Source organism: Watersipora subatra, chromosome 11 (assembly GCF_963576615.1).
Source record: "Watersipora subatra chromosome 11, tzWatSuba1.1, whole genome shotgun sequence".
Classification (NCBI taxonomy): Eukaryota; Metazoa; Bryozoa; class Gymnolaemata; order Cheilostomatida; family Watersiporidae; genus Watersipora; species Watersipora subatra.
In genome coordinates, this window is record NC_088718.1 from 27,930,514 (window position 1) to 27,945,577 (window position 15,064).

General features: G+C 36.1%; 2 protein-coding genes across 2 annotated transcripts; both read left to right on the forward strand.

Moving 5' to 3' along the window:
* The first annotated feature begins 12,982 nt into the window (after nucleotides 1-12,982).
* On the forward strand, nucleotides 12,983-14,035 carry LOC137407936 (uncharacterized). The gene has a single exon (XM_068094323.1). It carries the CDS (start codon nucleotides 12,983-12,985, stop codon nucleotides 14,033-14,035), a length of 1,053 nt encoding a protein of 350 aa, XP_067950424.1.
* A 33-nt stretch (nucleotides 14,036-14,068) lies between these two features.
* LOC137407937 (uncharacterized) lies at nucleotides 14,069-14,557 on the forward strand. Its single transcript, XM_068094324.1, has one exon. It carries the CDS (start codon nucleotides 14,069-14,071, stop codon nucleotides 14,555-14,557), a length of 489 nt encoding a protein of 162 aa, XP_067950425.1.
* The last annotated feature ends 507 nt before the right edge of the window (nucleotides 14,558-15,064 follow it).

The window sequence follows — 15,064 nt, forward strand, 5'->3', positions numbered from 1 at the left end:
GAAAATAAGATAAAAGTTTTACGTGTCAGTTACGGTTTAATGTGAACCTGGCTTTGTGGCAGGTTAGACTCTAATTTACTTGTATGAACCAGCTTTGACTGATGGCCCACAAAAATGCTTGAAGTGCAGACCCAAATACAGACTAACTAATTGAGGCATTGGAGCAGCTGATGATGATTCCTTGGACTTCCACATTGGCGCATTAATTCAAAGCCCCGGAGTGCACTGGTACGGAGCATCGTACATGCTCAATCAGCCATTTTCAAGAGATAAGTGAGGCAAACTAGTAGAAGGTCAAACTTATTTACTGTACCCTAAAGAAGCACTGAAAAAAGCAGGAAAAGCCTATGGCTTAGGTAACCAGCTCTAGGACGTTTTTGACGCCTTGTGAGCCTAATTGAAGCACTCTCCAAGACAAACTCAATCTGAGCAGAGCACAATAAGAAGGAGCAAAAGAGCCTCCTTGCAATAGCATGTCATAAATGTAGAAGGGCAGGTTGCATTAGATATCCAAACTTGCTAAGCCCATACCAGACCACAATGACAACAAGATGTTTTGCAACTACTTGAATTAACCTCTCTCTTACAAAGATACATTCTAGATACTACAAAAAATTCTTTGTAAATCAAGATAGGATAATGTCAAACAACTGGCCTTTCAGTTAGAATTGTGGGGTAGGAGTAACCAAGCCAATCACAGGTTGCAACGAATAAGTAGTCGGCAAACTTGCCCCGATGGTGAAGAGATTGGCCGAGCAGGTTGAACAATTACAAGATCAACCCGACATCTTGTTCAAAGGCAACAGAGAACTGGTGAAACTTTAAACAAAGGCACATCCAAAAAGACCGTCTCTGACGGAAGAAGTCTGATCTGGAAAATGGCTGAAAGCAGAGGCAGTAAATCATGCTACTTTTTGCATTACAGCCTGTGATTTCAGAAGTTCAATAAATTGGTAGAGTGATAAGAATCAAAGAAGGAGGTAGCCAAGCCCTTGCTGCAAGCAAAAAGGAATACTGTATATGCCTCGAGCAATAAATACACAGACAGGCCTTCATAAAACCTACTCATGAGACAAATTTCACAACACGATTTGCTCCAAGATTGGAGCTGGAAATGAAGGAAGACTTGGAGTAGCTTTGAGGGAAACAGATAATAAAAAGTTGGATCAACTAGTAGGTACACAAATAAAACCAGTAGCCACAGCGTTTGACCAAGCAATAATGCGTGATAGCTAGCTTTCCCTGTTACTACCCAACAGTTATCCATGCCTTCCTTAAGACCTTGATATGGCCTAGTCCAAAGAGCTGCTGTGTAACCAGCATGCACACTCAGCTGGCAACCAAACCCCTTGCTCTGACTATTGAGAGAAGGCCAGCTTCCCTCTATGCTCCAGGCATCCCCTTCATAGACAAGCAAGTATGATGACCAGCAAGTGTCATTTACCAGTCGGATGAGGCTATAAATATATCACTCAAAGCTACAACCGCTCATTGTTGCTAAACTTCTTAAGAGTAGGTAGCATTAGTCTAGTTGCCAGCAGAGCTGAGTCGCTAGGCTGGCTAGACTCTAGGCTTCTTTTAGAGTAAGATTCATCATAGACTAACAGATCAATATCGCGGCTTTACATTGTACATAGATTTACTTCTTAGAAGGTCAAATTATGAGCCTGTAATGAGCTGATTTTAGAAAACCGGTAACACTAATTTATTTTTCACCTAAAAATATCAAAACGAAACCTTTATAATACCAGCTCTAAATAATTTAAAAAATGATTGTTTTTGTAGGCGCATTGGCTCAGTTTGAGGTTAAGGAAAAAAGCTAATGTGAACATAAAACCGGTTTGGAAGGTAAAATACTCACTTGACTTTGCACAAGGTGCTTTTGCTGTAGACTGACACACTCGCTGCTGTCTGCAATAGGAACTATCTGCTATAAACATATATACTTCACATGAAATGGTCCATAATGTTTTGGGTTCTAAAGTATTTTAACGAACAGATATTTTTGTGCATTAAATTGCCTTAAAATTTGTGTGAATGTGTTAACTATTACATTATGCTGTACGAAATTAGTATTCTCAACTTGTAGACTCACTAAAAAGCTCAAAAAGTTTATTTTGGTATTAGCTGCATCAAAAAGAAAAGTATAAGTAAATGTAGAAACATGCAAAGGTTTACCATTATCTGTGAGAATGATAAAATAATCTCAACCAAACAATCTCAGCATGCAGTGATGACTTTCAATTCAAATGATATAATAGACACCCCAAAAACTAAATAATGATCACATTCTATTCTAATGATATAACAAACACTCCTAACGAGCACAGGTAAAAAACAAAAAAAAACAGAAAAAACTGAGAAAGACAAGTACATGCAGGTACTTATTGTCATAGCTTCTTAGTTGTTGATACAGTGAGAGGCACCGGTAGGTAGAATTGAGGTAGTTGCTTTTTTTACTAGTAACTCAACTTTGCTAACGGCTACTTTTAGGTGAGAGGTAATTTTTACAAACTTTTTTCTAATCACCCAGCTGCTGAAATTGCACTAAGGCTAGTCAATTCACATTATACTATAGCCTTAGTTTGATCACAAATGCATTCAGTCTTTCAAAACAACTACAATCATATGCAAGGTAAGTGTCAGAAATTGATGGTTTTTAAGTTTGATAACCTGTGGACAGAAGATTTTGCTTGCCTGTGCTCGATGCCAACATTGTTGGCTCATCATTCAAACAATCTTTGAAATAAAAATTCACTCACCAGCAAAAAACAGTTTTTTCTTAAAGTTTATTCGTGTAAAATTGCTTTTACTTTTTTGCTTTACAATGCAAAAATACTCCCTCTTGAGAATTTAGAATGCTAAGGATATAAGTTAAACTTACCTTTGCATCAAACTCATTTGTGGTTCTGCAGTCATTGTCGTCTGCAATGAAAAGTGCAATAAATATATTTCCGTTAACAAAATACACATGCCATCTGTGAATATATAATTATGTCAAAGACTTTGGTTTAATAACCATCAGAGGTTTGTTCAGTTATTAACTTGCCTTGATCAATCACTGGCTCACACACAGAAGAAGATTCTTGAGAGTCGTCTAACTCCGTGCTCGTTGTCTAAAAGTAGTTAAATATAGTATACCTACATGTAGTTAGTCAGTACATAAACACATAAATCTCTACATTGTAATCAGCATGGTGAAGCTCAAGAAGTCATACAAACAGTTGTGACATACTTGTCCAAACGTTGTAACCTCCTAAATAGACTCGTTCAATATTCCTTTGCAATATGTTTATGTTTATTCATAATAAGTAAAGTTTTTAAGATGTTTAGCGGACAAATTAAAAATGAAAATTTATAAAATTGAATGGTTACATATAGCAGAACACTTATGTAGATCTTTCTGAACAATACAGATATGTTAAATTCTATGCTAAGCCGTTCATCTCTGTTCTAATGAATCATGGAACATTGTAAGTTTAGTCTGTAATATATACAATGATATATACATGATATACACTATGATACACACCATGATATATACGATGATATACCCTATGATACACACTATGATACATACTATAATATATACTATGATATACACTATGGTATACACTATGGTATATACTACCATATACGCTATGATATACACTATGGTATGCACTATGATATACACTATAGTATACACTATGATATACGCTATGATATACGCTATGATATACACTATGATATACGCTATGATATACGCTGTGATATAATATATGACATATACTATGACTAGGTGAATTCCCGGCATTGCCAGGGTTTTAAAAAGTATTTGCGCAAAAACCTTATTTTTAGGTTTTTAATTTCTAAACTTCATATCAGGAGAAAAGTGCCTTTGTGCGGTTCAAACCAATTAAGAGAACAAATAAACAATGACATCATGTAATTGTGTGTATAAATAGGTTACTGTTTCAACAGAAGCTCGTTGTACTCAAAGTTTGTTGAACGATACTGGTACCTCTCGATACTAACACAAGTGTAAAAATTAGATATCAGACTTTCTTTCTCTGATACTTTGCCTGACCAAATGGAGGGAGAATCTAAAGGCAATGCTTACTCTAAAGAATACAATTGCTTAAGTAAGAAGTATTTAGTTTTTACAGATTCACTGAAACCAGAAATATGATTGTAACGGCACACTTGAAAAGTTCAAATTAAAAAAATAGGATGTGAAGATAAAAAAGTAGCTTTAAAAAATTTTTTAAAAATGTAACAAACGCTAAATCTAATTTACATATATATTTCTCAATGTAGGCGGATATGTGTGTTGCTCTGGCTATGGCTATAGCGCACGCTGATTATTTTACCAATGCGCCCGAGCGTTAAGACGCCCCTTATAAGAAACATTTTTCATAATATTCAATTATTATATCTGAGGTCAAGGCCAATTCTTCTCACGCGGATAATTAGGTATATTATGTGTATCTGCGTAGGAAGAGCTTCCACATACTCTCTACGTTCGGTCAGACAGAGACAGTACGATATCTCATTTTTACATTTGTACCAGTATCAAGAGGTACCAGTATCGTCATATTCAAAGGTTTGATGGATAAGCTTCTGGTGGAACAGTAGCCTTTTTTATATACAGGCACGTATGTATATATGCAAGAACTGTTATTAATTCCATATATTCATGGTTCTTATTTTGTTTTCTAAGTTCGTATTCATTGTATCATTACTGAATCATCTTTTATTGTAATCGTAGCCAAACACGCTTAATTTAGCTATTACGCGCTTGCTAATTATTTCACATTTACATCTAAACCCTTTTATGGTTGCTTTATTCTTTTAACTTGTTTGACCTATACAAAACATTTTCTTCATGATATTAAGTTTGAAAGTTACAGTTGTTTGACAAACTGTGAAAACCTTTACAGTTGTTTTTATTTTCTATTAAATTGTTTCAACTAACACTTTTGTCATGATATGTAGTTTGAAAGTTAGAATGGCAAATGTTGTTATATGTTAAATACAAATAAATTTTTTGTTTAAAGACTTTTTTATTACCCGGGTAACACCGGGTTGTACAGCTAGTATTAATTAATATTTGTGTGTGTGCGTGCGTGCGTGTGTGCGTGCGTGTGTGTGTGTGTGTGCACCCTCACCATTTTACTTTAATTGGTTTCAGCGTTGGCATCACAAGGCAAATTTTAGTAACAAAATAGTATCTTAACATTGACAACTGTAGGTAGCACCTACAGTACAACATAACGTTTGATTCTAACTTTAATGAATTTAGCTTACTAAACACGTACGTAAAGCTAAGTTTTAGTATGAATTTTATTAAACTTCAACTTTGTCAGCAGCTACAATTTTATTGCCTACATAGCTGTTTCCAGTTTCGTTTTCACTATAACTGAATAATAATTATTATTATAAAATAATAATTATTATTACAAAGTAATAATTACTATAATAACTTATAATAATGAATAACGATGAATTAAAAGAGAGCAAGCATTGTATTTCTTTCACGTATTGTGGGAATGATTTCAGTGAATAGAATATCGGCATCTTTGTAATTACATGATTCTGACGTATTAAGCACACAGACTGCCAAATTTGAAATTCGAAATAAATTTTTGTTGATTTCGTTCGGCAAATATGTCGTACTGCAAGGGGGAAAAAACATCGTGTTTCACATCTCAAGGCGTGAAAATCGTGTAACAGGGTCATCATAACCCAAGGTGGAATTGTGTAATAAAAAGTGCACATTTGGCGAGTGCAACCGGAAAAATGATATCCAGTATATGGTGAGAGCATTGGGAATAATAAGATTGTGTTGGCCTTGTGGTTACTTATCTGTAGACTTGCGGTTTCAATGTCATGAGTTCAAATCGACGATGAAGGTGATTTTTCATTGCTAAAACTTTATTGTTATAACTGAATTAACGACAGACAGACAAACAGACAAACTTTAAGATGTATATGTATATCTATATACTCTACTGGACGCACAAGCTCTGAATGACAGAAAAGTTTTTTGCTACAATTATAGGTGAAAAGGGAGAGCGGAGAGAAAGAGGATAAAAAAAGTGGAATAAGAAAAAATAGAGTGATAGAGAGGGGAGAAAAAAATTCAAATAGAAAGAGAGAAGGGAGCAATCAATAGGTAACCAGTAGTAAACTGCCTGAGAGTTAGGCAATCAGGAAATTCTGACAAACTAAAGCCTGGTTCCTATATACGTCGCAAAGCACCGGCGACAGCACCGCAGGCTATTAGCGAGGACCACCGGTAAGTGCCGGCGACATGGCAATAGTTTAGCGCTGTTCAAATTTTGCAAATGGCCGCATGCCAAACCTTCCCGAAATGCACTGTACGGGTAAATGTCACCATTATAGCAACGGCATGGCGAGCGAACATTTTATTTGATTACGCAATTATGCTTACGATATTACTAACGATGTGGCTTTTATGTGAACAGATGCCGCCTAGCGTCGCAAGCGTTTTACTGCGCATGGTACCTCCGGAGTCACCCAATCGATATGGGAACCAGACTTGTTTCAATTCACCAGGTGGTTTGCAATCAGTGCTGTCACACCAATGTTGTTTATGTCAAGCGATTGTTGCCACAGCAAACAAAATTCTTTCAATACATCAGCAGCTGGCGTGAATCCATTAGAATTAATAATAATCCTATGCAGGCCGGCACTTTGTGTTTCCCCGTCAGTATGCATTAGAGATATTGCTTACATCACTGTTATTAATCTGAGTAAACAATTATGATGCCATAGTGCCATGCCTTGGCTGACTGTTTAGCTTACTTGACAGTAGATTACAAATAGTTCCATCAGTCAATCTTATTAAAGTTAAGCATATTTTCTCAATCAATAACAAATGCCAAGTCTTTTGATGCTGGTGAAAGTCATTAAAGTTGGATTGCAGTATTAGCGCGTGACTCATACCGACATCTTCTAGGAGGACTCAGTGATCTATTTAGCCATGAAGGAATGTTTCTATTGCTGGCTTTACACTGGAGCCATTTGCCTTTATTGAACAAAATATTGAAAATATTCTTAGCTGTGACAAGTTGTAACTCAGACTATAACGTATTTAAATGCTAACTGCAAGCCAAAAGTATCAGCTTGTAGAGAAATTTCTCAGCTTTCTAATGCCTATTAATTTGGGAATCTATGACAGCTTGAAGGCAAGTCATAGCAGCTTTCTTGCAGCTTTAAGTTCAAATTTTGATACTAATTGGCTCTATAAGCTGGACACTTCAGTGCCATACTGGCAAAAGGGTTAACAGAATGACGAGATGCACATGAGTATCCTATCTATGTTGAGACTATTTAATCAAAGTCTTTTGACATTTATCAGTGATCTATCTTGCCGCCATGGCTTGTGTCATTGCTCGCTTCACACTGGAGGAATTTCGCTTCTATTCGTGAGGTTACGATTTCCATGATTGTGAATTATATTCATATAAAGACAGACAGAGTTTCTCTAACGATTAGCTACATGTAGTTTTATCACTTAGTTAAACTCTGTCTATAACAACTAGCTAGTTTTATTACTAGTTTAGACTCGGTCTATAACAATTAGCTAGCTATAAAACTAATCTAAGCTCTGTCTATAACAACTAGTTGGTTTCATCACTAATCGAGACTCTGTCTATAACAATGGGTTTGGTTCAAAATTGTGTTGGTGAATGTATCCATATTGAGTTACAGTGGAACCTCAAAATAAAGTGGCTCTAGCTTAAGATTTGTTCAGGTTACGATGCAAAATTCTATGTTTTTTCGACTTCGTAGCAGAACAATTAATAAGATGCCGACACATTATTGGTCAAAATATTCCCACAGTGCCTGGTAGCAATCTAAAACACTGTCCATTGTTTACTACTTGCTAAGTGAAGAGCCAGGGGAGATTTGCATCGTGCTTATTTTATGTGAATATTTATGATATGGTATTTACTTTGCGCTTTTTAGTGCCTTCATCAAATTTTAGTTTGTTAGCCATATGTCTCAAAATTGTCAGTTAGGTAAAGAAAAGAAAAAAAATGGTTACTATGGCAACGGAGTTTAATAAAACATTTGATGAATAGTGAAACGCAACAAATTTCATCAGCAGAAATAAGAAAAGCTGTCATTTGATTTAAAAACTTTGCTAAATTTATTGTACAAAAACACCCAAAAAAATACTCACAAGTTTACTTATAAACAGGGCTAATGACAGAAGTATTTTAAAATTGAAGCGGTCAAAAGCATAGGAGTTAAGAGAAAAGCCATACGATAATTTCACCCCACGATCTCCACCCTGAAATGAATTAATGTCAACCCCTGAGTTCCAATGGATTTGATACGAACAATTACCATTCGTAACTAGAACTTACATAAGCATGCGCATTGCATAGGTGGTGACCCTGGCCTTTGTGGCATCATAAAAAATTGTACAAACGGAATTCGTTAATATAGCTACTTATGTCATAACAGATAATTTTTGTAATTTTTGTGACAGCTACTCCAGTAGTAATTTGTCAGCTATAACATTTTTTACACCTCTTCACTTTCTTTACATGACTTGGATACTCTCTTGTTGCAAGACTATAACATAAAAAAGTGGATTTTCAAAGATAATTACCTTTATTTAAAAATATTTGTTTAAAAGTCTGGAATATTTACAATTTTTTAACTTGGCCACCGCAGTGTGACTGTATTAACAGAGATACTGCCTATTGCTATCAAGGTTCATGCTATAGGGTATAGAAAGCTTATCTAAGCATCTACTACGCCATTGAACACCTTTTGCATCTAGTGTGAATCGCTCTGACGTTTGATGTTAGAAAAGAGTTTACAAAAACGGAGCCCTTAACCTGTTTATCGTGGTATTAACACTATATATAATATTTTGTACAAATAATGATAAGATATCAGTAATTTAAACATCATAGTATGATGGCACAGCGTATTCACGAAAACAGTAAACTTTTTATAACTGGAAGACATCTGTAATGTAAGCAGTTATAACATGCAGAGGCAACCGTGCTACATGTAGGCATATCACTGTGAGACAATTGTACCAGATGTAGGTATATATCTGTGAGACACTGTGTTACATGTAGGCATATATCTGCCAGATATTTGTATCAAATGTAGCTATATATCTGTGAGGCAACTGTACTAGATGTAGGTATATCTGTGAGACAATTGTACCATATATAGGTACATATATGTAAGACAACTGTACTATACATACAGCTTTTTTAATAATGATGCAACTTCACATGGCAGCAAATCAATGAAGCTACTACACCTTTGATGTTGGTCTTGTCTTTGATTGTAATGACTTGAAGAATCTCAGCATTTTCCAGTTTATTGATAAACCAGTTTTATACAGTTCAGCTTTTGTTCCCTCAATCCTTACCAACTGTTACTTATAGGAGGAGGTTTAACCTGCAAGCAAGAATAGATTCTTAACCTAAGCTCAGCAAATCTACAGCAGTTGTTAGGGCATATCATATTTTTATCCGCTTAACAAACTGTTGTTCCTACCCAATAGACCACAGACATTGGGTTGTTTGCTTGTTGATATATTAAGTTGCCATATGGAAGCACAAACCCAACGACTTTGCATACCATGCGGGGTGATTGGCTAAAGAAGTGATTGTCATTAGTTAGCGTACTAAAATTTTCTATTGGCAATCTGCCAGGCTAACAGCAAGTGGCAGACAACTCTCATTGCTTCTTATTGTCTATAAGTTGATTTTTGTTATTATTAGGGCATATGTTAGTATGCCTTTGTTAAACTTACAGTTATGTAAATTTATTGCTAGAATGTCATCCCAAGCAACATCATAAACTTATGCAAAATATATCTTCTTAAATAAGTATTTTATAAAATTTAATGAGGTCTGTCTATTGCTAATACATGTAGATTGGTGAGAAAAGTGTTGTTCTTGTTAAGAATTTGCTTCTTTTTTATTTATTAATAAAATGACTTTACTTCTGTCATTGTGTGTATAAATCCAACAAAAATCAACTGAATTTCTCCAAAGGCGTACCATGAACTAAATACAAAAACTTCAAACATCAGCATGTTGGCAGCAGTAATTCTTCTATATTAAATGGTTTTATTAATTTTATTTTTGTAAAAAGGAAAGAGTCTGTCAGTTGAGCTATTATATCGTTCAGCATGGCTGCAAGAAGCCTACTATAACTTACCTCCAGCTGTTTGTAGATTTCTAAATAAATATGCCTTAGAATGCCAACAAATATTCCTACAAGTCGATACCTATTTTTGCAACCAACCTAGAAAATTTTATAGACTGACTGCAAAGATTTAGAGCCTTCCGTTTTTAAATTGATTTTTCTAAATTCTAAAACTTATTTTTATTTATATCTATATTTAAGAATGTTGCATTAAAACTCATTACACTCATCAATATGCTTGCAACAGTTTGCAGCCAAAATTGTCTTTTTATGTGCAATAGAAGATAAGATATGAGCGTCGGTTCATCGAAAGGCGAGTTGAAAAAACAAAAATGATATTATTAAATAATATGTTATAAATCTAAAAATTGATGTTAAATAATAATTATCTATAATATACTACAGTAAGAACATATATTTAAAAACCCGCAACACAAACAAACAATGTTTATATTATGTGCTGAAACATAAAATAGCATTTTAAAACCAGAATATTTCCATCATTTGCTCAGCTTACTGCAGTCTGATTGTTGCTTTTGTTTGGGCTTTTTTTATAGCTTCTCTATTCCTTCCACAGTGCCTTCTGATTTCAACCTTTTGTCTACACCGCTGAACTAACGGATATTAGCATCCAATCAATTTTTAGCAGAGCAAAACTTTTATGCATTACTGTTTAGAATACATAGTTTTCATGAAAATAAAAAATACTTAGGCCTATAGCTACATGTACATGTACATCTTGTACATGCGTGCTGAGCACAAGTTCTGTACAATATATATAATATTAATTAAACCTTTGAAAAATGGTAGCCATGTAGAATTCGCAAAATAAATACTTATAGCTGCATGTACAACTCGCACATGCATGCTAAGCACAAGTTCTGTGCAATGTATATAATACTAATTAGAATTTTATAAAATGGTATGCTAGCACTGTGTAATACATATCCTACTTTGGTTCATCCTTTATTAGGAAATAGAGTGTTAGCATTGTACAATGTATGTAGTAATTTAGATAAATCTTTATGAACTGACATACAATCATAGCACCGTACATTCACACTTCTGTTGAAGAGTTCAGTTTAAAGTATATAAATTTTGCAATGTCCTAAAGAAGTATTGCGGTGTGATTGATAATATTTATGGCAGACTTACATACCCAGCCAGAAGACAGCAGTTTTAGATAACACCTCTTTTCAACTGCTATACTGGTTATGCCTGGCCTGCAACAGGTACATGCGGTGGCTGGCACTGAAGCAAATCATACACCAGCCAATGAGATGTCAAAGTGAATAAATATTTTTAAAGTTCACTTGCAAGGTCATTTGTAGAGCTATTGTAGTAGCACCACATTGAGGTTATTATAATACGATTACATAGACATCTCGACCACACCTCCTGCCGAAGCAACACTATTTTTCTATTGTTGAGTATACCCACAGCACCTTATATTTCTCTATTGTTGAGTACAGCCACAGCACCTTATATTTCTCTATTGTTGAGTATAGCCACAGCACCTTATAATTCTCTATTGTAGAGTATACCAACAACACCTTATATTTCTCTGTTGTTGAGTATACCCACAGCACCTTATATTTCTCTATTATTGAGTATACCCACAGCACCTTGTATTTTTCTATTGTTGAGTATACCCGACAGCATCTTATATTTTTCTATTATTGAATATACCCACAGCACCTTATATTTCTCTATTGTTGAGTATACCCACAGCACCTTATATTTCTTTATTGTTGAGTATAGTCACAGCACCTTATATTTTTCTATTGTTGAGTATAGCCACAACACCTTATAATTCTCTATTGTTGAGTATACCAACAACACCTTATATTTCTCTGTTGTTGAGTATACCCACAGCACCTTATATTTCTCTATTATTGAGTATACCCACAGCACCTTGTATTTTTCTGTTGTTGAGTATACCCGACAGCACCTTATATTTCTCTATTATTGAGTATACTCACAGCACCTTATATTTTTCTATTTTTGAGTATACCCACAGCACCTTGTATTTTTCTATTGTTGAGTATACCCACAGAACCTTATATTTCTCTATTATTGACTATACCCACAGCACCTTATATATCGGTATTATTGAGTATACCCACAGCACCTTATATTTCTCTATTATTGAGTATACCCACAGCACCTTATAATTCTCTATTATTGAGTATACCCACAGCACCTTATATTTCTGTTATGGCTATTGAGCTATAAGGGATTGTGACAATTGTGAGACAATAGTTTATGGCTATAGTAATCATTTTGCTTATAACAATTCTGTTTACATCTGAAGCAAGATAGTCATATAGCGCTCTATTGTATTTTACCATATACTAAGCTAATATTTATAAAGCTACTTTTGGTTCCATAAAAATACCCACAACATTTTCCGTTCAAGTTGTGTGTTTCCGTCAGTGAATAAACTACATTACAATCTACACTACTTCAGGCTTCTATTCTTTACAAGAATGCAACAGGCTAAATTGGCAACAAGGATAGGATGCGATCTTTTTGAGTGGACATTGATACCAAGGGAGTTCTCAAAGTATATATCAGTTACGTATACAGTCAGAGAGCTACCTACAGCAGAAGATTCACATTATTCACCTGAAGAAACACACCACTCTTTACGTACAACACCGACGCTGCAGTAGTTTTGTGAGTTAACACATTTGTATTTCTAAACTTCAACACTTGTTAAAATGAGGGAAGTAGCAGAGCTAGTTGCAATGCTTAAGGAACAAAAAGTTGAAAATAGAAGGTAATGAAAATATTGGTAGAGGGCGCATCTAAAGAACCGAAAACGCACCATGCTGTTTCTATACCTAATTTTCCTACCTTTGATTCAACATCGGAGTTGTGGACAGATTACTGGGCTAGATTCAATACTTTTGCAGCGGCTCACACTATAGCAGAGGATCAAAAGCCTAAAATATTTCTCATGTCACAGTCAGCAGTAACATGCAAGATTCTAACCAATCTTTCGGCTCAGATGACTCCACCAAAAGTCATCAACCAGCTGACCATGGCAGAAATAACTGGCTTTATGAAAGAACAGTACGATCCGAAGAAATTCATCATCAGAGAAAGGTTCGAGTTTTGGAGTGAAATGCGGCACAAACCAGGAGAGACCGTTCAAGAGCTGGCTGCACGTATTCATCAGGATGCCACCACTTGTGATTTTGCTTCCATCACCAACCCACATGAAGCTATGCGGACCAAGTTAATTTGCTCTGTAAGCAATGCAGCTGTTCTGAAAGCCTTGTTCAAGGTTAAAGTTGATGAGCTGTCTTTCACCCGAGCAGTAGAATTGGCTACAGAGACTGAGGACGCCGCTAAAGTAGCTAAGGAGACTGCACATGGATCCAAGGCTACAGGTGTTAACAAAGTTCAGTCTGAGAAGAAACCCGCAATCAACAGGCCTAGCGGTTCTTCATCCAGCGCCAGCCAGGTGGACCGACCACCTCCAAGCTGTTATCGATGTGGAAAGAACCACTTGGCTAACACTTGTACGCACAATAATTCCCAATGCAATTTTTGTAAAGAGCTTGGTCACATTGAACCTGCCTGCCGAACCAAGAAGAAGAATGCAACTTTAACTCAACCTGTCAAGATAATCAAGTCTACAGCTGAAATCAAGACTGTAAAGAGAATTGCATCTCTACTCCAACTACAACAACAGTTGAAGATTAAAGATATGGAATTCACTATGGAGCTAAATACCGGAACTTGTGAAAACTTCATTGCGACAGACGTTTGGAAGATGCTTGATAAACCCACTCTGGAGCCTACCAAAGCACAATATGAATCGGCATGAAAGCATCCAACACATTTATTGGGACAACTCCAAATGTTAGCTACAGTTCCTGATGAAGAAGCAGATGGTCAGACTTTAAACTTCGTAGTGACTGAAATTCCACATCTTAACCTTCTTGGATACGACGCTATACAGAAGCTGCAGATATCGGGTGATGATAAGACGAAACTCAGATTGTCAACCAAAGTTGACACAGTCAACATGATATTTAAGGATCTCCAACCTGACCGATCTTTGCGGCAAGTTGGTGAGCAACTCTGCCAGGAATTTTCAAACCTTTTTCAACCAGAGCTGGGATGTCTCAAGGACTTCGAATTGGAAGTCAGATTCAAGCCCGACACTAAACCTGTTTTTTGCAAAGCCCAACCAGTCCCATTTGCCATGCAATCGGATCTAATCCAGGCATATGAAGCAGGAATCAAACGAGGGATTTGGAAACCGGTGCAGTTCAACAATTATAGAACGCCAGTAGTGCTCATCAGGAAAGTTTTACTGCCAGGTCAACAAAAGAGAAAGCTGTGAGTATGTTGGGACTACTCAGTTTCTGTTAACAGCTAACTAGAAACACATCCTCAACCCATGCCACTCCCAGGAGACTTGATGCAGAAGCTAAAAGGTGGTTACGGATTCACAAAGATAGATTTGGCTGATGCATACAACCAAATTGCACTAGCTCCTGAGAGCCAACGACGCCTGGCGTTGAATACGCACAGAGGAGTTCTTCTACAGCTGAGACTTCCATTTAGAATAAGTTTTGCAACAGGATATTTCCAAGAAATCATGGAGCAGCTCACTAGTGACTTAGAAGGTGTTGCAGTGTATCGGGACGATATTCTAGTCAGCGGATCCACAGCGGAGGAGCATTTAAGCAACCTAAGAAAACTAATGCAACGCTTAGATGAGAAGGGCCTATGCTGTCGGAGGAAAAAGTGTGAATTTGCAAAACTTGCAATCAACTACCTCGGACATCTACGTTCTCACCGAGGCATGACCAAGGGTGAAAAGGCAGATGCAGTCAAAGCCATGCCC

What these genes read in the sequence shown, in the direction of transcription:
- LOC137407936 (XM_068094323.1), top strand. Translation starts at nt 12,983, where the DNA reads ATGAAAATATTGGTAGAGGGCGCATCTAAAGAACCGAAAACGCACCAT.
- LOC137407937 (XM_068094324.1), top strand. Translation starts at nt 14,069, where the DNA reads ATGTTAGCTACAGTTCCTGATGAAGAAGCAGATGGTCAGACTTTAAAC.